Genomic DNA, 27,860 nt, shown 5'->3' with positions numbered 1-27,860 from the left:
TGGTAGATGGCATGTACTCCATTAATGTTATTACTCTTGTTACGAGTTTGAGTCAGTCTGACATTTTTGTATTTTGGAAAGATAGAGAATAACTGCCTACCTTTTGGCATCAGTGTCTACCAAACACTAAATATCTTTGGACCCTGACATGGATTTTTATATTATTCAAGAAATTACTACTGCAACACAATGTGGTAATAAAACAGTGAACTTTACTGAGAAGTTTCAAGCATCATGACCCGAGGAAGTATTTTTCAGTTCAGTTTATCAAAATACTTCAACTTTCCAGTTGGATCTGGGATTATCTGTTAAAGAAAAAAAGCAAGTTATTCATTTTAAAAACCAAAGTGTATCAACAGTAGTCTGACATTAGTTGCTTATCTCTTGACTAAAGATAAAGATTATTTTGTGTACCAAATTATATCATATATATTTAGGAAAAACTGGATTTGTCCTGCTAATCTCAGCTATCCCAGAAGGCAGATAATTTGCTAGTAAATTAACATCTGTACTCAGGCACCCTCAAATTTACTTACAGCTCTTCTCTTTGCCACCAGGCTTTCATGGCATCTTCAGGTATGGTGTAAAATCAAACATGTTGAGAGAGCATGGCTACAGATGTTAATGTATTTTAAAAATTATCTGCTGATGAAGTGATGGTATGCTACAACCTGAAAAGGGGGCAGTGGGTTCAGATGGATTGCTTGGAGGTCCAGAACTGTAACCTTTTAATCTCAAACCGCAAAGTAAAAGAAGTGCTCTAAAAACCACATGAGTACCTATTTAGTGAATGGACAAATACTCTGAAAGAAAAAGTGTTCCCTCCTAGAGCGTTACAGCCTTAGAAACCTCCTAGGTTTCTAATTTCTCACATTAACTGTTACTTGCTAGTTACAGGTAAAGTACATCTATCCCTATATAAAAAAATAAACTTGTAATTTATTATAATCAGCTTATGATAGTGCTATATGCATTTTCTTCAGCATAAAATAAATGTTACCTAATTTCAGGCATCACTCCAGGAATATTTTGTCTTTGCCAATGTATAATCTCTCTGCATTTCAATTCAATTCAAGAGTACTTATGGCATAACCACTGGGTGCCAACAGTGTGCTGCACAGTGGGGGATCCAGTGGTAACCACCGAAGTCCCAGCCTTGGAGGCTCGTACAAGCACGTGGGGAAGATGTACGTGTACATAACTGCTTTTGATGCAACACACAAAACTAGGACACTGGCTCTGTGACTCAACAGAGGCAGAGGTGGCATCAGGGAAGGCCTCAGAGTGGAAGTAGCATTTAAGTTGGTCTTGAAAGAAGAATTTGGGGAATTTAGGGAAGGGGAGAGAGGTACTCCAGGCTACAGAAAGACCTGAGCAAAGGCACAAAAGCGTGACAGAGTAGGGCTTAGTTTGGGGAAAGATGAGTCATGTGATTTGGTGGGAGCATAGCATGTGTGCATGTGTATGTGCGTGTGTGAATCATGGGACGATGACCAGGGAGAGGCAGTGGAAAGAGAGAACGCAGAAGCTTGAAGGCTGCGCCCGAGCATGAGGACTTTGTACTGCAGAGCCACTAAGAGGTTCCAGTCTGCAGAATGACATGTGTTGGAGAGGAGAGAAACAGGTCTGGGAGACATATCAGGAGGCCTGTGCAATGGAGATGAAAAATATATCTATCTTCAAAGAAACGCCACCACCAAACCTTTTCTGATCCTACATCCCCCTCTCCAGCTGTTTTCTTTCCTTCTTTCCTTCTTCCCTTCACAGCTGTAGTTCTTGAACTAGTTCATACTTCATCTCCTTTTCCTCATCCTACCCTTGCCCTATCCTCAAACCACCTGCTGCCCTCCCTTTGGTCACGAGGGACTCCACATTGCTCAGTCAACTCATGGCACAGCACGGTTGACTATAGTTAATACTGTTGGTATACCTGAAATTTGCTAGAAGAGTAGATCTTAAGCCTTCTCACCCCACACAAAAAAGGCTGTGAGATGATGGATTTGTTAATTAATCTGATTGTTTTCAACTATAATCTCTTCAAATATTTTCTCAGACCCTTTCTTTTGCTCTTCTTCTTCTGGGACCCCTATAATTCAAATGTTGGTGCATTTAATGTTGTCCCAGAGGTCTCTGAGACTGTCCTCAATTCTTTTCATTCTTTCTTCTGCTCTGCAGTAGTTATTTTGACTATTTTATCTTCCAGGTCACTTATCCGTTCTTCTGCCTCAGTTATTCTGCTACTGATTCCTTCTAGAGAATTTTAAATTTCATTCATTGTGTTGTTCATCGTTGTTTGTTTGCTCTTTAGTTCTTCTCAATCCTTGTTAAACGTTTCTTGCATTTTCTCCATTCTATTTCCAAGATTTTGGATCATCTTTACTGTCATTATTCTGAATTCTTTTTCAGGTAGACTGCCTATTTCCTCTTCATTTGTTAGGTCTGGTGGGTTTTTACCTTGCTCCTTCATCTGCTGTGTGTTTCTCTGTCTTCTCATTTTGCTTAACTTAATGTGTTTGGGGTCTCCTTTTCTCAGGCTGCAGGTTTGTAGTTCCCATTGTTTTTGGTGTCTGCCCCCAGTAAGCCAGATTTTCTTAAAAGCTTTTAATATACACTGAAGGTGTTTCTTGTGACTGTCTTCTTTGCCCTGAATTGATTCTACCACGTCTCCATTGTCCCCCCCCCCTTTTTAATGGTATCTTTCTCTGTATACTTGGCTTTAAAATTCACAGCGTCAGGTCCCATATTCTGCTTTCCCAGTTTCAGCTACTCTCCGTACAGTCCAAAGAATGCCTGTAGTCTTATGAGTTCTGCCTAGCAATGTTTACTTCATTTACAAAATCAAGGCAGTTCTATTACAAGGAAAGATTATCCTAGGGTTGGCTTTTTTTTTTTTTGCCCCAGCCATCCTCTTAACAGAAAAATCAGTTTGACTTACTGTTTCACTACCAGGTTTCCATCCTGCAGGGCACACTGAAAGAAACAAAAATTGGCAAAAGACAGTTTAAAAACAGAGTTCAGGGCTTCCCTGGTGACGCAGTGGTTGAGAGTGCGCCTGCCGATGCAAGGGACACGGGTTTGTGCCCCGGTCTGGGAAGATCCCACATGCCACGGAGTGGCTGGGCCCGTGAGCCATGGCCACTGAGCCTGCACGTCCGGAGCCTGTGCTCCGCAACGGGAGAGGCCACAACAGTGAGAGGCCCACGTACCGCAAAAATAAAAAAATAAATAAAAAAATAAAAACAGAGTTCAGTTCTCTTTAGCAGCTGTTGTGTTTTCTTTTTCCAAATGAAACTGAAAATAGAGCCTATATTAATGAGAACATTGCTACAGAACACTTGACTTCTGTTAGCCTACTGGCTTGCAGCAAGAAATTTTAGTCATGGAGCTTATCAGCAGGCAGCTAATCTATTTTCACTTTTGTCAGTTATGTTTAGTTACATTTACAATAGAAGAAACCAAATTGAGTGTTCCTCTAATACAGTTGGAAAGTTTGGGAATCTGGTAAACTGAAAGGTCTGGGTACAGCAAAAATTCCTTGAATGTACATTCCCTTAAGCTTATCTGCTATGTCCTGCAGTATTTTTACTGATGCCATGGTTCACTGTTTGTCAGAAGAGACTTTAACATTATTTGGAAGGCAGGATTTCCCCTTGATTTAGAGTGCACCCTGACTCAGGCACTGAGTTACACTTTTGAAAGGAATATATAACGTGTTCTGTTCTATTTTATTTTATTTATTTATTTGTTTGTTTGTTTATTTATTTTTTGCGGTACGCAGGCCTCTCACTGCCGTGGCCTCTCCCGTTGCGGAGCCCAGGCTCCAGACGCGCAGGCCCAGCAGCCATAGCTCACGGGCCTAGCCGCTCCATGGCACGTGGGATCTTCCCGGACTGGGGCACGAACCCGTGTCTCCTGCATCGGCAGGCGGACTCTCAACCACTGTGCCACCAGGGAAGCCCATGTGTTCTATTTTAAGAAGATCTGACTTTTTCCATTTGGCTACTACAAAAACTTGAAGTGAAAGGATGAAATGACAGATTACCAGTGTGATACTGAATAACCTTAAGGATTTCTGAATTACTCTGAGTAAAAAAAAGCTAAATCAAATAATGTAAACATGCAAATAAAACCTACGTTACTAGATACTGCCAGATTGGCTGGTGCATTTTAAGTTTATAGAAACATAATTTGAAAAATTACAGTAGCAGAAACTTCTCTGAGCTTAACCAGAAGGACTATGAAAATAATATTTTGTCCATCCTATTCAGTAAGTAGAATATATTAGTGATATCTTGTTAAAAGCACTTTAAATTATAATTTGATCTGCTTAAAAGACCTAATAATCTGAAAACAATCAGAAGACTTTGGAACCATGAAAATTACTTGTAAGATAAGAAACCAAACTAATTATGCTAGTATCTCTCAAACTAAAAAATCAAGAGGCTATGATGGTTAGAAGGGAAGGATACCTTCTTCATGTTTGTCGGTGTACTGGAATGCTTGAACCAAACGCAGTGTCTCATCCACAGATCTACCCACAGGAAGGTCATTCAGAGTAATCTGTCTTAGGATTCCTTTGTCATCAATAATGAAGAGACCTCTGTAAAACATAAGAATGGTAAGGTGAGGACATTTGTTCTCAGTCAAGAAAAATATTAGTTAATGTGAACCCCTGTACCGCTCACACAGAAGGATGTTATACAGAACCAAAAACTCACTACTTACCTACTTGACTGGTATGCACATGCACACACCCCCATACCCACACTTATCTACTGTATATTTTGGGATTATCACTGTTAAACGGTAGCTTTAATAATTTGTTTTTGTCTGTGAAATGTACTGTAGTATTATCAGTTGAATCTTGACGTGTACTAGGTTTGGGATTGTACTGTAAATGAAATGACTAAACTACCTAGCAGAGCCTTCCTTTGGGTGAAGGAGTGATCCATGTTTCTTCTCACTGGCTGTTTAGAATGTCTTTGCATTTCCTTTTTCAGTGGTGGAAAAAGACAAAGTCACCAATATGAAGTTGCCTTTCTTTCTGAATCTTTCTATATGTGATTCACTACTAAGGCCTGGGGAATAATGAGATAGCTCGACCTAAAAGACCTGCTATTGAGATAGGGGTGGCACTGTAAGAGTTAAAGTATACTAGAGATAAAAATTGTCAAAGGATTTTACTATCTATTTATTTCAGTCAACATGGATTTCAACCCAATACTTTGGATTAGAAAAGGATCTCGGGTACTAGGGCTAATTGCTTGTGTACAAGTATTAAAATAATGATGATATATATATATATATATATATATATTTAGTAGAAATACATGGCATTACATATCTATTACATGAAATCTTATTCCATGATCATGTTAAACATTACTGAAGTGTTCTTGCTCATTCTACAACACCTTTTTTGAATGAGCAACTCAACGTCTGAACTAACTAGGGCTCAATCTCCTTAGACCATATCAACTTGGCCAAACTCAGGCAAAATTGTTAATTACTACTCATATGGGTATTCTTTCATGTACTACTTTTACAGTTGAAAATTCTCATCAAAGGTGATCAAGTCTGTTCTGAAGTAAGTGACCCTGATCGGAAATTTTGATCTTGCCTCTGTAAGGCACATCATACCAACACACACCACACAAAAACAAATCTGCCTTTTCTTTGGTAGCAAATTGTAGCTTCTGTTTTCTGTTCTGATTTTGTTAACTGCTTCTTTGGTAGACTATGAGACTAAGGCATTTGCCATACTTGGTGTAATATGTATATATGTCTCTTCCACAGAGCAGAGACAGGTCATTCTTACAAAAAGTACGAAATTAAAATGGCAACAGACATCTCAATAACAGCCCCAGAAGCTAAAGGTATCAGGGCAATGCTTTCAAATGTCCACAGGAAAATGCCTTTCAATCTAGAATTCTATACCCAGCCACATTATTAATCAAGCATGAGAGCAGAATAAAAACATTTTCAGACATAGAAGGCCCTCAAGCATTTTACCTTCCAATGACCTTGTATTAGGAAGCTATGAGGATGTGCTTCACCATAACAAAGGATTACATAAAGAAGGCAGGCAGGCATGGGAGCCAGAAAATTGGGTATCTAATAGAGAAGAGGTGAAGGAACGTCCCAGGATGCTGGTGCATAAAGTACTAGGACAACAGCTATGTAGCAGGCCTAGCGAGCCATCAGTCTGACTGGAAGCAGGAGGATGGAGGAAAAAAACTGACAGAGGAAAAATGCAGTACTTAGAGGGGTTACAATCCAGGTGTGGAATTTAGGAATAATTAGTGATGGATATATAGAAAACTAAGGGAATGAAAGAAATGAAGTAGTTTATTAGCTACAAGAAAATAAAAAAATTTGCCAGAGGGGAAGGTAATCTTCAGCACACTACACTTAAAAGCTTAGCGGTGAACAATATTTATATAAACACTGAATATTGACTTAATCCAAAATTGTGACACATTATACTGGGAAAATTAATTTGGGGATGATGTAAGAAAGATAAAGTCCTATTTACCATGAAAAATAATACCAAAATTGATATATCCAGGAGATGTATTATATAAGATACTATTTAGAAATATGGAGTCAAATAATGCAAGCAGTAGCTAAAGGGCTGAAAGTAGCTTCCTCCATGAAGCAGGGCTAAGAGTAAGGAGAGGACTGTTGAACAAAATGTGACTTTTAAAAACTATGTGCATATATTACTTTGATGAAAATAAAAAATTTAAAAAAACTATTGGTTCAAATCACATAAAATAGCTAATATTAGATAATTTCACTTGGTTAATGTTCAAATAATTCTAAATTTTAAAAGTGCCTCAATCTTTTTAGTGGCATATTTACTCTTTGGGAGTTAACTTAGTAATAAACTCTAGGCAGAAACCATTACAGACTTCTTGTAAATTTTGGAGATTAATCCTTTGTCAGTTTCCAAAAAAAAAAAAAGAGAAAGGAACTTGGTAGTGACACATGATACAATACAGATGAACCTTTTTTGAAAACATTATGCTAAGTGAAAGAGGCTAGTCATAAAAGAGCAGATACTGTAGGATTCCATTTATATGAAATGTCCAGAATAGGCAACTAGAAAGACATAAAGTAGATTAGTGGTTGTGTAGGGCTAGGGGAGGGGGACTGGGTGAAATGTGGAGTGACTGCTAATGGGGATGGGGTTTCTTTTTGGAGCAATGAAAATGTTCTAAAATTGATTGTGGTGATGGTTGCACAACTCTGAATATGCTAAAAACCACGGAATTGTATGCTTTAAATGGGTGAGTTGTATGGTATGTGAATTATATCTCAATAAGGCTGTTATATGAAACCCACAGGATTATAAAATACTGACACCTTCACATAAAACATTAAAAAAACTTAGCACTGCAAAGCAAATCAACAATATATAAGAAAATTAAAACTGTTTCAAGCTGAAGTTGCCCTTTTTTCAAAGAATTCTATCAGTATTTATTAACTCAGGTAACTCAATGAGGGTTGTTGGGTAAAATATTTCCTTAATTTTTCCTACTCCAAAGACAGGTTTGCTAAATACTATGATACTTGTATTTAGAAAAACCATTACTAGAGTCAGTTTGGAAAAGAGGGGAAAGAAATGGACAAACCATTTGGGGACCTGGGTTCACGTCTGGGCTCTGCAATTAACTACAGTAACTTTGGCTAAGTCCATGGAACTCTGAATCTGTTTTTTATGTAAAATGACAGGGTTGGTCAAAGACCTCTAAATAATCTTCTGGCTCTAACAGTCTATGACACTCACATAGCTTAAGTTGGGCACGTACCAATTATTTTTAATGGTATCTACAACATTTTTGCAAATAGAGCAAATATTTCTTGATCAAACATTGTATCTTCTAGCTCCATTTCAAGGAGGATTACAAATATATTCATATTTGTCATAATGTAAAACCACTGAAAGGTACCTAAGAGTGTGGCCCGAGTCTTCCAGATATACGCCATAGTCCTTTGAGATCTGATGGTTCAAATCTGAAAGAAGTGGAATGCTTATCGGCCCAAGTCCTCCTTGTCTTCGAGGGGTATTAATCCTGTAACAGAAAATTTACCTTTCAGGGTTAAGTAAATGGCATATTTTTTTTTTTTTTTTTTTTTTTTTTTTGCGGTAGGCGGGCCTCTCACTGTTGCGGCCTCTCCCCCTGCGGAGCACAGGCTCCGGAGCACAGGCTCAGCGGCCATGGCTCACGGGCCCAGCCGCTCCGCGGCATGTGGGATCCTCCCAGACCGGGGCACGAACCCGTGTCCCCTGCATCGGCAGGCGGACTCTCAACCACTGCGCCACCAGGGAAGCCCTAAATGGCATATATTAAAACAGCACTCTTTCTTTGCATATTGCACACAAACACACAACACACACATTCTCTAACAAAGACAGGCTAATATACATTCTATTTTTCTTGCCTCTCCCTCTCCTTAACAATATATTCATATCCTTTAAACACTAAATATGGAGATACACATCACATTTTTAATGTACAGACATAATATATGTTACTAATCTCTACTGACAGTCATTTAAACTGATTCCATTTTTTTTGCTTTTATAAACACTGCTGGAAAATCCTGATAATTCTCAACTTTGTATACTTGTCTGATTAATTCCTAGAAGTGGAATTATGGATCAAAGGATATGCACTGTCATAAGCATAACCTTAGAATTGTGATTGCAAGACAAAGCCTTGTGAGATAAGCAGGATACGACTGGATGGCATTTTAATATTCTGAGAGACAAGAAATGCAAAGTCCACTTGAAGCAGCAAGGAAGTTAGCTGTAATCTCAGACTCATCAGTCTTCAGATTTAAGTATTCTCCAACTTGAAACTGGGGGATGTGGGTTGGGGCCCTCATGGTAGGACACTGATGTAGCCGTTAGGAAACAGGGAACTGTTGCTCCAGATGTTTGCATTCCCAGTTCTGACATCCAAGTAGAAATCTCTGGTTGATATGAAACCTATCCAGCTGAGAATGTATCCCCCAAAATTCCTTGGGAAAGCAATCCCAAATTATTTGGGATGACATAACTTTCTCCTTAGTGGATTTGTGTTTTAATCCTGCAAAGATTTAGAATTACTATAGAAATGATGAAGCAAATTAAACCCATAGTTTAAATATTTTTATATTAAGAAATAATCAGTATATATTTGTATACTAAATTATTTATAATATTTAAGAGATTTGGCATATTAAAATAACAGATTCACTTTATGATTCCAATTCAAAATGTGTAATCTGAAATTTTAGTTTATAACTAGTAAAGAAACATTTTTAAAGGACTTAAGACACACCTATTTATTTATTAGATTTGCAAGAATTACTTAAGTTCTTGGGAAAGTTTGTCTGAAAATTGAGATGCTTGAATATATTAAATATATAACTGCATCTTAAAATACTTAAGAGAATTAATTACTTAAGGAAATGTAAATTAAATTGTAGCTCCTGAACCAATTAAACTTTTACTTACATACATATATGTGTGTATGTATAATTTACAATTATAATTTATATACATTTACAGTTATATATACAAATATATATTCATGTATATGTATATATATTTATATACATAATTGTAAATGGAGAAAAACCTGTTTTGACTTTGTTACTTTAATGAATTGAGTGTTAAATTTTAAAAGCAAAATAATTCTGAACAATATTGTGCAAAAATTTTGTGAACAAAATTATGGATGCTATTAAAAACTCACATTAGGGACTTCCCTGGTGGCGCAGTGGCTAAGAATCCTCCAGCCAATGCAGGGGACATGGGTTCGAGCCCTGGTCCGGGAAGATCCCACATGCCACAGAGCAACTAAGCCCGTGCTCCACAACTACTGAGCCTGAGCTCTAGAGCCCATGAGCCACAGCTACTGAGCCTGCGTGCTGAAGCCCGCGAGCCTACAGCCCGTGCTCCGCAACAAGAGATGCCACCGCAGTGAGAAGCCTGCGTACCACAACGAAGAGTAGCCCCCGCTCGCCGCAACCAGAGAAAGCCCGCACTCAGCAACAAAGACCCAATGCAGCCAAAAATAAATAAATAAATAAATTTATAAAACAAAACAAAACTCACATCAACATGAACATTTCAATGTTTTTTGTTTTTTTTTTTTTTTGCGGTAGGCGGGCCTCTCACTGTTGTGGCCTCTCCCCTTGCGGAGCACAGGCTCCGTGGCCATGGCTCACGGGCCCAGCCGCTCCGCGGCATGTGGGATCTTCCCAGACCGGGGCACGAACCCGTGTCCCCTGCATCGGCAGGCGGACTCTCAACCACTGCGCCACCAGGGAAGCCCCATTTCAATGTTTGAAACATGTTGCCTAACTGCTCTCCAGAAATGCTGAATCAACTGTTTGTGTAAGTACCATTTTTTCACACCTTTGTCAACATTGGATGAAATTCTTAAATATTTCAACTCTTGGCCAGACAGAGGGAAAAAATGGCATCTCTTGTCATTTTATTGTAAATTCTCTGCAATTAATTAGGCGGAGCATCTTTTCATGTTTAATGAATTTTAAAAAATTATTTAAAGCATTAATTAAAAAAATCATTGCTTCTTAAAAAGTAATTATAAAAGCTCTTTTGAGTTTGACTTAATACTAGACAACTGTGTAACAGAGAGACATGGTATTTTAGATTTTATTTCTCCAGATTAAGGTTACCCAATTTATGATAATAAAGTAATCATACAATTCAGTGGTTTTTGCTATGGATATTACATCTTTTGAATTTAACTTTTTTTTCCCCAAATTTGAAATGTCCTATAAAATCCTTAAGCATTTTTACTGTACCTTCATTGAACTAGCAGCTCTCAGATAAATTTATTCCTGAACTGTCTGATAAATAACTATATTCCTGTCATACAAGTACCATGTGCTAACTGACTGTGCCACTGGAGCTCCTCTATATTCCTGTCATGTTAAGAGTTGTCTGCCCATAATTTAAGAGTATGTCCATTTTTTTCCCTACAAATATATTAAGTTTAAGATACTGACCAGGCCAAATGGGTAAACTGTGAATCAACAGAGCATGCTACCACTTCAGTGTTTATCGATCTGAATTCCTCAATTCTATCACCAAAGGCGATGATTTCAGTTGGACACACAAAAGTGCTGAAAGTTAAAAAAAAAATTATTCTCAAAATACACATATACTTAGTTTCAAATGATTTTGTTTTTATAAACACCTTTAGTATATAAAAACACACATTAAGAACAATTTTATATATGAAGCTTCTCAAGATGGAGTAGTCTAAAAAATGGTTATTTGATCAAATCTTATTTAATTTAAAAAGTATATTATAGAGTTCCCAATTACATCTTGATAAACTTTACTTTTATAACTTAATGGATCAGTGGTCAACCAATGTTCCCTTCTCCCTTATGGTAGCATCCCCCATTTTATTAGCTTTTATTCAGTAATACTTTATAGCTTTCAAAGGATCAATACAAATTTTACATTGTTTCACTATTTTTTTTTAACCTTCCTATGCCAACCCTATGAGCTAGATGGACCTACCTCTATTTTGGAGATGAGGAAAAAATACTCTCCCACCCCCCTCCCTTTCTTGATAAGGTCCTCTTCTACTTACTACCTCATCTCCCAGTCCCGTTGTCAGAAGGGCAGGCATATTTAGAGAATATTACCTTAGGGTAGTATTTTTCAAGCAGTGATAGGGACTCCTTAAGCCAATTTATTGAGTTCCAACCAACATTTTAAAAAAGTGAAATAGAGGGCCTCCCTGGTGGCGCAGTGGTTGAGAGTCCGCCTGCCGATGTAGGGGATACGGGTTCGTGCCCCGGTCCGGGAGGATCCCATGTGCCGCGGAGCGGCTGGGCCCGTGGGCCATGGCCGCTGAGCCTGCGCATCCGGAGCCTGTGCTCCGCAACGGGAGAGGCCACAACAGTGAGAGGCCCGCGTACCACAAAAAAAAAAAAAAAAAAAGTGAAATAGAAAGTATGATCAGGGCCTCCCTGGTGGCGCAGTGGTTGGGAGTCCGCCTGCCGATGCAGGGGATACGGGTTCGTGCCCCGGTCTGGGAGGATCCCATATGCCGCGGAGCGGCTGGGCCCGTGGGCCATGGCTGCTGGGCCTGCGCGTCCGGAGCCTGTGCTCCGCAACGGGAGAGGCCACAACAGTGAGAGGCCCGCATACCACAAAAAAAAAAAAAAAAAAAAAAAAAAAAAAAAAAAAAGAAAGTATGATCACACATACATCACACACAGTAAGGGTAAGTTATAAAGCATATATATGTATATATAAGTGCATATATATGTGTGTATTCAGGAGTGATATTAAAAATATTTAACCACCTTAACTCAAGGTTGGCTTTAGCTCTCTCTGGAGGTTTCTGAAAGGGACTAGGTGCGAGGGGCAACTTGGGGAGGGGGTTGGTATGGAAGTTGTTCAGTATTTTAAGGAGCATGACTATACCGGTACATACAGACTAAATATTACCTTGTATGTATAAGTGTATTGGGCAGCAATGAAAAATCTATTTCCTACCATGTGTCGTCAAGAAAGTCTGGAAAACAGACTTAGAGGACAACAAGTTCCTACCACAGCCCAATACAGGCTTTTCAAACGTTTCACTTGTTTGAGTGGAGGACTGCCATATGCAAGCAGACAATTCTAATCCAGATTATGTCCCTGGAAACCTGGCCTATGACATGTATTTTTAATATTTTCCAAAAGGTAGGAATGATCGGCCCCTGCCCTCCTTCCTATTATTCCAAGAAATGCTACCTAGAGACATACTGGCCCAACTTAAAGTTTAGGCAGAAAACTGAAATTCTGCAGAATCTCGGCAGAATTCTGACTTTCTTCCTTGCAGACTATGGCAAATGTCCCAGGATTCTTCCTTCTCTAACCAGGCCCAGTCCGGCAGGCATTACACAGAAACAACAGAAAGAAGCTCTCTCAGCTCCTTGCCCCAGAAGACCACTGCTAACATCATGCTCTAATTAGATATATCTTATTCATTATGGAGTTTTAAATAACACTGGAGAAATAGCATATTTGTCTATGTTACACTAATTTCAAAATTCAGGTTTAGCATCAAATATATTTAATGTATGTGTTGCTTTTCAGTTTTACAGCATGAATTTAGAAGGCCTATCATTTTATATAAAAATTTCTACTTCTGGTTTCTATTTGAAGTTAAGTTATATAATACATTTTAGCTAGTCAAGCCATAGTACAAGTTGATTAGAAAGAAGCAAGTTCTTACTAATTTAAAAGATTACATATTATGCAGATTCATGATTTGTTTTAGCCTCAATGTACAAATTTTTATTAGAATTCTATTTGGATTTAGAGTAGGGGTCAGCAAACTTCAGTTCACAGTCCAAATCTAGCCTATCTTATTTTTTGTAAATAAACTTTCAACGGAGCACAACAACGCTCATTCATTATTGTCTATGACTGTTTTGTGCTTCAAAGGCAAAATTGAGTAGTTGCAATGAAGATCACTTTAGACTAAAATATTTACTATCTGGCCCTGTACAGAAAAACTTTGCTGACCTCTGGCCTAGAGACAACCTAAAGATATGAGCTTAAGTATATCCTCCCTGCAAGTTTAAAATATATTTACTTAGTTCTAGATTACTCCTAATGTAAAAACGACCTTAATATACGGTGGCAAAGACAGAAGAATCTTCTATTTACTTTTGTAACAAAAAAATATATTCAAACAAAAAAGATAAAAGTTGCGATAACTCTCTTTTGTATCTTTTTACTTTCAAGGAATTTGAAAAACACTCAAAGTTAAATCCTCAATGTGAATAAAGTTCCAAGAGTATTTACTTTGAGTCAACTTTCTATCTACAAAAGTGCTCACGGCCAGAGTTAAAGTAAGAGAACTACCCCCATAACCATAATTTATATTAATAGGTATTATTCCTTAAGCATATCCAGTATTTTCAGGAAAATGTTCAAATCACAGAAAAGCAACAGATGTAGCAAAGAATAAAATAGTAAAACCATAGTTAAATGGCATCACCAGAGAAAAAGGCTTATAAACATTCAAGTTAACAGAGAAACAGATTTGTGGCATAAGTCTTGCTATTAAATGCTTTCTAAAATATTCTCAGTCCATTTTCTTGCCTTAGTAAGTATAGCTTAATGAATATAAATGTGGCTTTCCTCTAATGATTACATTATGATAACACAATCACATAGATATAAGTACTGGGGTCAATGGTTTATGATTCTGAAATATATTCAAGATGTTACCTTCTTGAAAAAACTCATCTCCGTTTTCCCTTTAAGAACAAGTGCTAAATAAAATAATTTCTAACTATTTGATGTTGTTGAATAATGATTGATAATGACTGAGGTTTTACTAGCTGCTATGTACATGTATTACTTACAAGTCAAGTGGGTGGAAGAAAAAAACCAGGTATTTCCCATAATAATCAGTTAACTTCAGCTCCTTAAATTCTCCATTTATCACGGCTGTTCCTTCCCAGTAAGGTGCTGGCTTGGTAACTAAGAAAGAAAAATATATGATGTTCTTTAACAATGAGAAGGTTGGTGGGATGACAGAAGCACATCTTTAGGAAATCACTAAAAATCAAGGCTTCAGAATCTTTGGACCTCTTTAGCAGTCTGGTGATGCTGACGGACTTCTCAGAATAGTGTTACTGAATGCATAAAATATTTAGAATTGCAAAGGAAACCAATTACATTGAAATGCAATTATCAAAACGATCAAAAAACAAACTGGTGATATATTAATATTTGTGCCCTTTTATTAACACTTTAAAACTGCAAGATCTAGCAGTGATCTAGTAACTACCCAAGATTGTGTTGGGTGTAAATGATGTTTCAGGACACTTGCAACAACCATAATGTGGCATGAAAATATCTGTGACTCTACTGGAGACAACTACAAGCAAGTACTGCTGAAGCTAAGGTGGTTTGTTGCTGATGTCCATAATGGAAAGAAATGCCAAATTTCAGTGGGAGGTTAGTGAAAATAAAGATTTTTTTCCTATTCATGCTCACAGACCCCCTACATTCCACCCCTTCACTAAACCCTGCTGGATACTTCACTATAACCCCTCCAAGTTAATCAACTTCCTACTTTCAAATATTTAGATTTTTGGTTCTCTAATGGCAGTATTCCAGATGTACTAATTTAAATGCTTGTCCAATATCTCACATACACATGGAGGACCTGCTGCTACATTCAAGGAAAAGGAAATCTGCAAATATATCAGGACAGAAGCGTAAAATCCCAGAGCATGGGATTATTTTCCAGGGCTTTGAAAGAGGGGACCCCCTTTTTTTTTTTTCCCCAGTATGCAGGCCTCTCATTGTTGTGGCCTCTCCCATTGTGGAGCACAGGCTCCGGACGCGCAGGTTCAGCGGCCATGGCTCACGGGCCCAGCCGCTCCGCGGCATGTGGGATCTTCCCGGACCGGGGCACGAACCCGTGTCCCCTGCATTGGCAGGCGGACTCTCAACCACTGTGCCACCAGGGAAGCCCAGAGGGGACCCCTCTTGAACAGGTTTCAAGTGACCTAATGGAAATTGAATAGTTCATGCTGCTCTCTTGTAAGGGCATGCTGTAAGTCTAGCCAACACGCTTTGATAATAATGTACCTTGATCTTCTGTTAACACATTCAGATAGCACTTAACTTTCAGAACCATTACATACATTAAAGTCAATACTTGCTTCCAAGTTTGACTAAGGTTCCTAGAAAGTAAGGCTTAATAGCCAGCATTTATTATATTTTGTATAATATCCAGCATTTTGGGTAACTCTGAAAATAGAGACAAACTTAAGATTAATTTCTCTGTGAAGTTAATATGTAACACGTGATTCCTTATCTTGAGCCAGAAATATCTTGATCTGATTTGGTAAAGGCTAGGAGGGAGAATTAGATAGCAGAAGGATACAGAACTATATATGCTTTATATACATTACTTAAAATGCTACTCAAGTGTGAGGTTATAATTGTAACTATGTGTTACAGGGACTTCCCTGGTGGTCCAGTGGTTAAGACTCCCTAGTCGGGGAACTAAGATCCCACACGCCCTGTGGTGTGGCGTGGCCAAATAAATAAAAGTAAATAAAATAAATCTTCTATAATAAATTAACTATAATTTAAAAAATGTGTTACAATGATAGTCCTTACTGATTTTAGCATATTGGGAAGACCAATAAAACTGAAAAATTCTGTTCTGAAAATCTTGATTTTGGAAATTTTGGGTTCCTTTTTCTTTTTCTTTTTTAAACACTGATAGAATACTTTATTGTTATTATTTGGCTTAGCAAATCGGTAAAGATTTGTTAAATGATACCACCATGTTGGCAAGGTGGTAGAAAGGCAGGCCCTCATATCCTGGATATGGCTTGCTTGCTTGCTTTTTTTTTTTTCCCCTTGGGAAATTTTGGGTTCTTGATTTAAGAACTGCAGTGTTAGTTCAAAAAAAAAAAAAAAACTGTCATCAGTTTACAGAGCAAAAAGAATGCAGTTTGCTAAGATCTATAAATGGAATTCCCAAAGCAACCCCGTGCATGTATTAAAAAACAAACAAAAATTGTCCCAAATATAAATCATATAATTAATAAAGCAAATGCAGAGCAGTATAAAGAAGAATATTTAAATCCTCTCTCCCCATAAGCCCCATCAATTTAACTACTGTTAACATTTTGATGTCTTTCCTTCCAGTCTTTTTTAAACACACAAATTGGGATCACGTTGTGCCCCCCTTTTTAAAAAAGGAAGCAGTAGATCATGAACAGTTTTTCATGTTACTAAAAATTATTTGGAAGTATGACCTTAATAGTGCCATAACATTCCATTTTATGAGTGAAAAGTCCTTGTAATTTTAATTCTAGATGAGCCTACACATGAGAGAAATATAGCAAATACCTAAAACTTGAAAAGGTTTTCTGGTAGAGGGAAATCTATTATTACCACTATTTTTTGCTTCCGTGTGCAGACTTGGATGGGATTTGTTATGGAAAATATATGTAATGCCAGTAAACACTTAACTGGCTGACATATTTCAAAATATCTTCCCAGGCAAGTAAAACCAATGGGACTTGGAAATACGATTTTAGAAGTGCAACACTAGCTTTTTTAAAAACAAAAATCTAAAGATAACTTTCAGTAGGAAAGAACTGCAGATGTTTAAGGAGGCGAAACAGTTTTTCTCATTTATCACTCCCACTCCATCCTAAGGCATAACAACATGCAATTTAACACTGGGGATTCATAATTGTGAAGCACTACTTTTTTTCACTGAACCTGGGCAAGGAGCATTTTGTAACTGTACCACAAAAGCCAAATACACATCTTGAGAATGCCAAATGGTCAGTAGGAAAAGCAAGTTACTTAAAAGCGAGTAAGGGACAGTCTTTATTTAGCCCCTAGCCACTTTTTTTGGGCTAATCTTAACATCCAGATGCAGCAGGCCACAACTTTCTCAGTATCTACTTAGTCTGACGTGTCCTTCCTGAAAGTGGCCATTAGTTGTGTACACTGGACAGAAATGCAAATAATCAAAAGCTAAATTGGCAGGACACAAATTTGCCACGAGGTTTATCATCAACCCAAATGCATTACTTCTAACCTCCCTTTTCCCATTTCCCTACAAAGAGCCTCCAAAGTACACCCTGTAACAAGTTCCTCATTTCTGAGAAACACAAAGGATACCCATTAACTACACAGGTCTTTGGGAAGGTGGCTTTTAATAGTCTTCTTTATAAGATGTAACAACAATCAAAGAAAAAAGAAAAATGAAACGTTTGCCCTCTTGAGCATTTTGTTTGGCCACTTTTCTGTTTAATCAAACTTTCTGTGAATCATTATTCAACCTATCAATGCATTCTTCCCCGAAATCGCAGAACAGACGCGATGTGCTGCAGGCTCTTTGCGATGTTTGAGGAAGTGTTTCAGTTTGCACAACATCCTCGTCGCCTGCAAGCCCAGGACCAGTGCCATCCTCTTTCCCTCATCTGTGGCTTCTGGGGTAACCACTACTTCTTCCAAAATCTGATTAGTGGAACCCATCCCTTTCTTCACACCTCGCACCCCCTTCCATCCCCCCACCCCCCAAGGAGAGAGCCAGGCTCTCCCCGGGACCGAGGGCAGCCCAGGGGGTGCCGCCCAAGCCAGGCCCCCGGGTAGCCACCGTAACCAGGGTACACGTGTCTCCTGGCCCTCCCCACCTCCCGCCTCCCTCTGCCACCGGTCACCCCGCCTTGGCGGGGCACCACCTACTCTTGGCTTTGCTGAGGTGCAGGGAGTGGTCGGCGACCGAAACCCGGGACGCCTCCCCCGGGTACACTTGTCCACCCGCGTAGAAGTGGCACTCCTCTTCGCGGGTTCGGGGCCTCTCCTCCGCCTCCAAGCCCCGCAGAGCTTTGGCCGGCAGCAGGAACAGCAGCAGCGGCAGCAGCAGCAGTAGCTTTCGGCTCCGGCCAGGGGCCGAAGTCGTCGCGGGTAGTGGCGGCCGCGGCGCCTTCATGACTACGCGAGGATAGTCGCACGTCCCTTGGCTCGAGAACTACTTCTCCCGCCGCCACCCAGTTACAACCGCCCGCCCAATGCCCGCGGGAGCCGAAGCGCGGCCTCGAGAAAGCTGCACCGCCTCCTCCCTCCCCGCTCCCTCCCCGTTCCCTCCCCGCTCCCCCTGTCCCTCGCTTCCCGTGCTCCCCCCACCCCGCCCCGCCACGTGGGCGTCAGCCCCGCCTGCTCAGCTCCTACAGGCGTTTGCGCATGCGCCCCGGGGCGGGCCAAAGCTGGGAGCTTAGCCCAACTCTGCGGAGTGGCGTCGCCCGTGACTGGTGTCGTGTGCTCCCGCCCTTGCGCTGGGCTAGACGTCCTTTCACGTCACCTCTTCCACAAAGCCTCGCCACCGCACACCATACCCGCCAAAAAGTGAGACGAACTTTTCTGCCTCTGAACGGCTTGTACTTTATACTTCTAACAGTACTTGTTTCTTCCTTGAAGTGGTCTGTGTGAGCAGCGCCATGACTCCCCGCCCCCCCCATCCCCGCCCTTAGTTGCAGCCCTTTTAAGTTCTGGGAGAATTTGGAGAAGAAAGGCCTAACCATTTACTCTCCTTCAGCAGGCAAGGCAAACAGGCAGTTTTGTGACTTAAGCCTGTCTCAAAGGTGTCTTTTTTTTTTTAAAGACTTGAAAAGTTCCCAGAAAACCAAACTTTGTTCCAGCACAGTATAGTTCCATCTTCTGACAATTACCCCATCACTTTACAGGGGTCTTCAGCAGCCTTTATGCCCCCAGGGTCCCTTCTGTCTTCCTGTGAGCTCTTGTCATCTTTCTGAATCCCACGAAAGTCATCCAACAGTTTGTCTTTCCTCTAGACCGTCAGCTCCCTGGGGTCAAAGTCGATGTGGAGTTCATCTTTGTTTCCCAAGGCACCTAGCGCAAGGTTAGCGCCTGCCCTTGTAAGCCCTTGATTTTATAAATAACACCTAATGTTCCTGATAGCCTGTCATAGTTTCAGGTTGTTTTCACATATTATATCCTTATTCTTTGTGGCAACCCTTTGAGGCGGATAGGAAACCTGCCCTTTACAAACTCATTCCTCAGCCCAGTCCTGCCCATTACATGCTCTGCTTTTTGTTTCCTGACCTCTGTTTCCTGTGGGCAAAGGAGGAAGCCACCTCTCTTTTGCTGAGGGGGGTAGGCAGGGGGTGGGGGAAGCATGTCCTTACCCATAGCATTGTCTGTCAGCTCTTCACTTCCCATGGTCCTGTAGCTAGGAGTCCTCGGGTGAGGTGGTCCTCACACCTCCCCTTCTTCTCCTTCTCTGGCCTCCAGTTCCACGTGGAAGGGGAATGGGGCCCAGGGGATTCGGGACTCAGTCCCAGGGATTCGGCTCAGGCCTGTGCCCCGAGGTCGTCTTCGGTGATCCATGTTGATCGTTGGACAAGCAGCCACAAAGCCTCAGTGAATTCTAGGCCCTGAGCTGGGTCTCTTAGTTTAGGAACTGGGAGAGGAAACTCGGGGAGAGTGTTATTTCCTGACAGCTCTGCCCTGGGCTGAGCTGAGGTGCCCCAGTTGGCAGCAAGGGCTGCCCAGCAAATGGGCCCCAGTGAACCTCCCAGGCACAAACTGCACTCTTCACTGGAATCCTTTGGCAGCTGACATTCTGGGTGGCAGTTGCTCTGAATCCTTATGTCCAGTGATATTCCCCGTGTGCCTCCCTCCTGCGAGTAGACATTGTGCTGTCTCAGTGGCAGTCACAGGGAGGCTCGGGGCGGGGCCCTGCCCCCAAGACACACTCACCATCCAGCTGGAGTCAGCTGCCCATATTAATAACGCAAAACCATCAGACACAGGGAGGTGGTTCTGTGTATATAGAAACAGCTGAGGAGCTTAAAAACATTCGAGTGTATGGACCAAGCCCCAGAAATGATGATTTAAGTGATGTTTGCGGGGCAGGGTGGAGGCGGTCTCAAGCATCTGTGGTTTCACAATTGATGTGTCTGGTTAAGAACCACGGCTGATAGAGGTAAAGAGCACAAGTTGTGGACTCAGCTGTTTCTAGGTTCCAATCTGAACTCTGCCACCTATTGGCCTTATGGCCTGGGGAAGTTAATTTAACTTCTCTGAGCCTTAGTTTCATCTGCAGATGGAGTCATTAATACCTTCCCCATGTTGTGAGACTGAAATGATATGAGTTTCATGATATAAGTGTAAAAGCTAACTTGGAGTGTGGGCCAGACTTAGGGACTCACTTCTAATGCATATGACAGGAGGAATGCTTTGTGACTTCTGACTCAAGGTCAGAAAAAAGATAGTATCTGTCTGTCTTTATTACATTACTCATTCTGCGGGAAGACTTATTGTCGAAAAAATTTTTTTGAGATAAAATTCACAAAACATGTAAGTTATCATTTAAAAATATATAATAAATTCAGTGGTTGTTAGTATTGTCAGTGTTGTGCTTTGTGCTTACCACTATCTAATTTCAGAACATTTCCATCACCCCAAAAAAGAAACCTCATTTCTGTTAGCAGTTAATTCCTCCTTTCCCCCAGCCCCTGGCTATGACTAATCTATTTTTTTGTCGTACAGATTTGTCTATTTTGGACATTTCATATAAATAGAATCATATAACATATGTCCTTTCATGTCTGGCTTCTTTTACTTAAGTATAATGTTTTCAGGGTTCATCTCTGTTGTAGCATGTATTGGTACTTCATCCCTTTTTTTCTTGTGATAAAATATACATAACACCATACTTACTATTTTAACCATTTTTAAAATCTCTTTATTTATTTTCATTTATTTATTTTTTTGGCTGCGGCATGCGGGATCTTATTTCCCCGACCAGGGAACGAACTCGTGCCCCCTGCACTGGGAGTGCGGAGTCTTAACCACTGGACCGCCAGGGAAGTCTGAAAGCATCTATTTATTTTAAGGCTGCCCAGCAGGTAACCTGACCAAGAATGATCTTGAATTACGTTGGCCACAGCGGAGAACTTTTTTTTTTGCAGTACGCAGGCCTCTCACTGTTGTGGCCTCTCCTGTTGCAGAGCACAGGCTCTGGATGCGCAGGCTCAGTGGCCATGGCTCACGGTACCAGCCGCTCCGCGGCATGTGGGATCTTCCCAGACTGGGGCACGAACCCATGTCCCCTGCATCGGTAGGCAGACTCTCAACCCCTGCACCACCAGGGAAGCCCACAGTGACAGTTTTACTTCTTCTTTTCCAATCTGTATTCCTTTCATTTCTTTTTCTTTTCTGATTGCCATGGCTAGGAATTCCAAACTATGTTGAATAAGAGTGGCGAGAGTGGATATCCTTGTCTTGTTTCTGATCTTAGTGGAATGCTTTCAGTTTTTCACCATTGAGTATGATGCTTGCTGTGGGTTTGTCATATATGGCCTTTAATATGTTGCGATAGGTTCCCTCTGTGCCCATTTTCTGGAGAGCTTTTATTATAAATGGGTGTTGAATTTTGTCAAGCATTTTCTGCATCTGTTGAGATGATCATATGGTTTTTATACCTTAATTTTAAAAAAAATTTATTTATTTATTTTTGGCTGTGTTGGGCCTTCATTTCTGTGCGAGGGCTTTCTATAGTTGCGGCGAGCGGGTGCCACTCTTCATTGCGGTGTGTGGGCCTCTCACTATCGCGGCCTCTCTTGTTGCTTAGCACAGGCTCCAGACGCACAGGCTCAGTAGTTGTGGCTCACGGGCCCAGTTGTTCTGCGGCATGTGGGATCTTCCCAGACCAGGGCTTGAACCCGTGCCCCCTGCATTGGCAGGCGGATTCTTAACCACTGCACCACCAGGGAAGCCCCTATTCCTTAATTTTTTAAAGTGGTGTATCATATTGATTGATTTGCATATGTTGAAGAATCCTTGCATCCCTGGGATAAATCCCACTTGATCATGGTGTATGATCCTTTTAATGTGTTGTTGGATTCTGTTTACTAGTGTTTTGTTCAGGATTTTTGCATCTGTGTTCATTAGTGATATTGGTCTATAATTTTCTTTTTTTGTGATATCTTTTTTTGGTTGCGGTATCAGGGTGATGGTGGCTTCGTAGAATGAATTTGGGAGTGTTTCTCCCTCTTCAATTTTTTGGAAAAGTTTGAGAAGGATCAGTGTTAGCTCTTCTCTCAATGTTTGTTAGGAATCGCCTGTGAAGCCATCTGGTCCTGGACTTGTTTGTTGGGAGATTTTTAATTATGGTTTCAATTTCATTACTTGTGATAGGTCTGTTTATATTTTCTAATTTTTCCCAGTTCAGTCTTGGAAAATTGTACCTTTCCAAGAATTTGTCCATTTCTTCATGGTTGTCCATTTCATTTATTTCTTCTCTGATCTTTATGATTTCTTTCCTTCTACTGACCTTGGGTTTTCTTTGTTCTTTTTTCTCTAGTAGTTTTTTTTTTTTTTTTTTTTTTTTTGCGGTATGCGGGCCTCTCACTGTTGTGGCCTCTCCCATTGCGGAGCACAGGCTCCGGACGCGCAGGCTCAGCGGCCATGGCTCACGGGCCTAGTCGCTCCGCGGCATGTGGGATCTTCCCAGACCGGGGCACGAACCCACATCCCCTGCATCGGCGGGCGGACTCTCAACCACTGCGCCACCAGGGAAGCCCTTCTCTAGTAGTTTTAAGTGTAGAGTTAGATTGTTTATTTGAGATTTTTCTTGTTTCTTGAGGTGAGATTGAATTTCTATAAACATCCCTCTTAGAACTGCTTTTGCTGCGTACCGTAGGTTTTGGGTCATTGTGTTGTCATTTGTTTCTAGGTATTTTTAAATTTCTTCTTTGATTTCTTCAGTGATCTCTTGGTTATTTAGTAGTGCACCGTTTAGCCTCAATGTATTTGTGTTTTTTACAGTTTTTTTCCTGTAATCAATTTCCGATCTCATAGTGTTGTCGTTAGAAAAGATGCCTGATATGATTTCAGTTTTCTTAAATTTTCCAAGGCTTGATTTGTGACCCAAGATGTGATCTATCCTGAAGAATGTTCCATGCGCACTTGAGAAGAAAGTGTGTTCTGCCACTTTTGGGTGGAATGTTCTATAAATATCAATTAAATCTATCTGGTCTGTTGTGTCATTTAAAGCTTGTGTTTCCTTATTTATTTTCTGTTTGGATGATCTGTCCATTGGTGTAATGGGGTGTTAAAGTCCCCCACTATTATTGTGTTACTGTCAATTTCTCCTTTCATGGTTGTTAGCATTTGCCTTATGTATTGAGGTGCTTCTATGTTGTGTGGGTAAACATTTATAATTGTTATATCTTCTTGGATTGATCCTTTGATCAGTCCTATGTAGTGTCCCTCCTTATCTCTTGTAGCAGTCTTTATTTTAAAGTCTATCCTATCTGATATGAGTATTGCTATTCCAGCTTTCTTTTGATTTCCATTTGCATGGAATATCTTTTTCCATCCCTTCACTTTTAGTCTCTAAGTATCCCTAGGTCTGAAGTGGGTCTCTTGTTGACAGCATATATATAGGTCTTGTTTTTGTATCCATTCAGCCAGTCTGTGTGTTCATTGGGGCATTTAATCCATTTACATTCAAGGTTATTATTGATATGTATGTTCCTATTACCATTTTCTTAATTGTTTTGGGTTTGTTTGTGTGCATCTTTTTCTTCTCTTGTGTTTCCTGCCTAGAGAAGTTTCTTTAGCATTTGTTGTAAAGCTGGTTTGGTGGTGCTGAATTCTCTTAGCTTTTGCTTGTCTGAAAAGCTTTTGACTTCTCCATCGAATCTGAATGAGATCCTTGTGTTGTTCATCTCTGTTTGTTCTTCTAGATCTTTGTTAAACATTCGTTGTATTTTCTCAGTCTGTGCCTCCATTCTATTTCCGAGATTCTGGATCGTCTTTACTATCATTCCTCTGAAGTCTTTTTCAGATAGATTGCTATTTCCTCTTCATTTGTTTGGTCTTGTGGGTTTTTCCCTTATTCCTTCATCTGTGACATACTTTTTTGTTTTCTCATCTTTTTTTTTTTATGAGTGGGATTGTGTTCCTGTCTTACTGGTTGTTTGGCCTGAGGCTTCCAACACTGGAGTTCGTAGGCTGTTGGGTAGAGCTGGGTCTTGGTGCTGAGATGAGGACCTCCGTGAGACCTCACTCCGATGAATATTCCCTGGGGTCTGAGGTTCTCTGTCAGCCCAGTGGTTCGGACTCAGAGCTCCCACCGCGGGATCCTCAGCCCGACCCCTGGCTCATGAACCAAGATCCTGCAAACCACATGGGGTGGCAAAAAAAAAAGAGAGAGAGAGAACAATACCAAACTAAAAAATAAAATTAGACTAGGAAACTAACAGATATGCTAGAAAGATTATAAAAATAAAAATATAGATGAATCAACAACTGGAAGGTACAACAGTACCACAATAGTAAAAAAGAGGAGGAAAGAAAAGAAAAAAAAAGGGGGGGGTGTTGAAGGCCTTGGCTGTGAAGGATGGGGCCTAAGCAGGTTGAGGTTTGGGTGGTGGGCGGGGCCTATGCTTAGTACCCACAGGGCTGGAAAAGGCCCTGGGGGCTGTGGGGGGTGGGGCTTAGGCTGAACTGAACAGAAGGGGCCCAGGTGTGCCCCCCACCCCTGGTCTCAGAGGGCAGGGGACCTCACCTGGGAGCCCAGCAGGCTTCCTGGGCTCGAGTGGGTGGGGCAACTGCCCTCCTCTCCTCTCCTGCTCCTCCGGTCTGGGAGGGCCTCTCCCGTCTGCCTCTCCTGTTCTCCCCTTGGTCTCCTTCCTATCCCCCCAGGATCAATACAGCAGGGGTGGGGTGGGGAGGGAGGGGCCTTGGAGGGCAGGGGACCAGCCTGGGAGCTCAGCAGGCTCCTCGGCCCTTAGTGGGTGGGGCAAACGCCCTCCGTTCCTCTCCTGCTCCTCCCGGAGGGCCCCTCCCGCCTGCCTCTCCTGGTCTCCCTGGCCTCAGGGGCGCCGATCCTGTCTGGCCTCCACTTCTCCTCCCCTCTCAGTCCCCCCATGTCCTACCGGTTCACTTGGGGGTTCCTCCCATTTCCTTGGGCATCAGGGTCCCCCACCAGTGGCCGGCAGGCACCCTAGTTGTGGGGAGGCGCTAAGTCGGCATCTTCCCACACCGCCATCTTGACTCCGCCCCTATTTTAACCATTTTTAAGTGTATATATAGTTCAGTGGCATTAAGTACATTTACATTGTTGTGCACTCATCACCACCATCCTTCTCCAGAATTTTTCATCTTCCTGAACTGAAACTATACCCATTAAGCAGTAACTCACCATTCTGCCCCCCACCCAGCTCCTGGAAACCACCGTTCTATTTTCTGTCTCTGAATGTGACTACTATAGATATCTCATATAAGTAGAATGATACGATATTTGTCCTTTTGTATCTGGGTTCTTTCACTTAAGTTTAATGGTTTCAAGGTTCATCCGTGTTTTAGCATGTATTGGTACTCTATTCCTTTTTATGGCTGAATAATATTCCATTGTATGGATATACCAATTTTGTTTGCCCATTCATAAATTGATGGAAATTCAGGTTGTTTATACTTTTAGACTAATACGAATAATGATGCTGTGAACATTCATTTACAAGTTTTTATGTGAACTTATGTTTTCAATTCTCTTGGGTGTCTGTCTAAGACTGGAATTGCTGGGCTATATGGTAACTCTATGTTTAACTTTTTGAGGATGTGCCAAAGTGTTTTCCACAGCAGCTGTCCTATTTTACATTTACACCAGCAGTGTATGAGGGGTCCAATTTCTCCACATCTTCTTCAACACTTGTTATTGTCTGTTTTTTTGGTCATAGTCATGGGAAGGATGTGAAGTGATATCATTTTAATTAGCATTTACCAAATGACTAATGATGTTCAGTGTCTTTTCATGTATATCATCTTTGGAAAACTGTTTATTTAAATCTTTTGTCCATTTTATAATTGGGTTGTTTTTCTTTCTGTTGTTGAGTTGTAAGAGTTCTTTATATATTTGGGATACTAAACCCTTATCAGATATATGATTTACAAATATTTTCTCCCATTCTCTGGGTTTTTTTTCTTACTTACTTGATAGTGTCCTTTTAATTTTGATGAAGCTTTTTAATTTTGATGAAGTCTAATTTATATTTTTTGCTTGCTTGTGCTTTGGTGTCATATTTAAGAAGCTATTGCCTAATCGAAGGTCATAAAGATATAATACGTTTCTTTCTAAGAGTTTTATAGTTATAGCTTTTACATTTAGGTATTTGAGCCTTTTTGAGTTAATTTTTGTCTATGGTGTGAGGTACGGATCGGGAATACTTTTTGAGCACCTGCTGTGTGCCAGACACTGTCATTGGGGTGCAGCAGTAACAAAAGAGACACATCCTACTATTATTGAGCTAAAATTCCAGTGGCACTCACAGACATTAGTCCATGGTGACATAAATGTCTAAATGTAAATTTGACCACATACTGTTTCTGATCTATAATGGGGTCCAGAGAATGTGAGAATTGTGGGGGAAGGGTGCACCCTCACATGGTTGACAAAGTTGCATCCTGGCCTGGGGCTCTGTGGTATGAAGGAAATCCCTGTCTGACACTGTCATGGGGACATTCGCAGGTTCCATGATGGACCTGAGTGCAGGCTCTGCCACATCCATTGTCTTTCCTCTGAATAGCCACTTAGACTCTCCCTCAGTCCCTAGGCTTTTGTGACCCACCCCTGTGTTGGGATCCTTCTGCTCCCCTGGGTGGCCCACCTGGCTGCTTTTCCTTTTATGACAGTTTCAGACCACTGTCTTTTGTGGGGTCCACATGTGTTCCCTGGAAACACAAATTTTTTTGCATTTGTGGGCAGTTCAGTTTAATCTCAGGCTGCCATTTTATTGTCCCTTCTGCCAGGGACAGTTCCAGCCCCAGCCTCTAGAGTTTACTTGAGTGAGTCAGACGCTAGTTCCTGTGATACTCAACCTACAGGAGACACAAGCTTTCTGAGACTTTTTGTCATTTGCTTGAGGTAGCAACATTTGTCCCTCTCTCATTCTAGGAGAAGTCATCCACAGAGTCATGAGGACACTCAGGCAGCCTCTGGAGAGGCCCATGTGGGAAGCGACTGAGGCCTTCCATGAGCTGCCAGCACCACCTTGCCAGCCTGTGACTGCACCACCTTGGAAGCAGATCTTCCAGCTCCAGTCACTTCTGATGACTGCAGCCCTGGTGACATCTTGGCCGCAGTCTCATGGGATGCCCTGGGACAGCCATTCCTGAATTTGAGACCCACACAACCTGTGAGTTTCATAATGTTTATTGTTATTTTATTTTACAGTTTTTTTGAGATCTAATTCAATACATAAAATTTCAGCATTTTAAAGTGTACAATCCAGTACACAATACA

General features: G+C 40.9%; 1 protein-coding gene across 2 annotated transcripts; it reads right to left on the bottom strand.

Annotated features, from left to right (window-relative positions):
• Positions 1 to 190: 190 nt before the first annotated feature.
• PRDX4 (peroxiredoxin 4) lies at positions 191 to 18,644 on the bottom strand. Of its 2 annotated transcripts, XM_079727907.1 has the most exons (7): positions 18,275 to 18,644; positions 14,407 to 14,524; positions 11,032 to 11,148; positions 7,956 to 8,078; positions 4,470 to 4,600; positions 2,936 to 2,970; positions 191 to 305 (listed from the first exon to the last, which is right to left on the bottom strand). In XM_079727907.1, exons 1-7 carry the CDS (start codon positions 18,519 to 18,521, stop codon positions 255 to 257), a joined length of 822 nt encoding a protein of 273 aa, XP_079584033.1. In that variant the 5' UTR covers positions 18,522 to 18,644; the 3' UTR covers positions 191 to 254. The 2 variants fall into 2 exon arrangements, with proteins under 2 accessions (XP_079584033.1, XP_079584034.1); XM_079727908.1 differs by lacking the exon at positions 11,032 to 11,148.
• Between the last annotated feature and the right edge of the window lie 9,216 nt (positions 18,645 to 27,860).

Source organism: Hyperoodon ampullatus, assembly GCF_949752795.1.
Source record: "Hyperoodon ampullatus genome assembly, chromosome: X".
NCBI lineage: Eukaryota > Metazoa > Chordata > Mammalia > Artiodactyla > Ziphiidae > Hyperoodon > Hyperoodon ampullatus.
Note: the sequence above shows the minus strand (reverse complement) of the source record. Positions and strands in the feature narration are given on the sequence as shown.

What these genes read in the sequence shown, in the direction of transcription:
- PRDX4 (XM_079727907.1), bottom strand. Translation starts at nt 18,521, where the DNA reads ATGAAGGCGCCGCGGCCGCCACTACCCGCGACGACTTCGGCCCCTGGC. An exon ending in CAGTTTACCCATTTGGCCTG is followed by an intron (nt 8,079 to 11,031) that starts GTCAGTATCTTA and finishes TTTCTGTTACAG; the next exon opens with GATTAATACCCCTCGAAGAC. An exon ending in CACCGACAAACATGAAGAAG is followed by an intron (nt 2,971 to 4,469) that starts GTATCCTTCCCT and finishes TGTTTCTTTCAG; the next exon opens with TGTGCCCTGCAGGATGGAAA.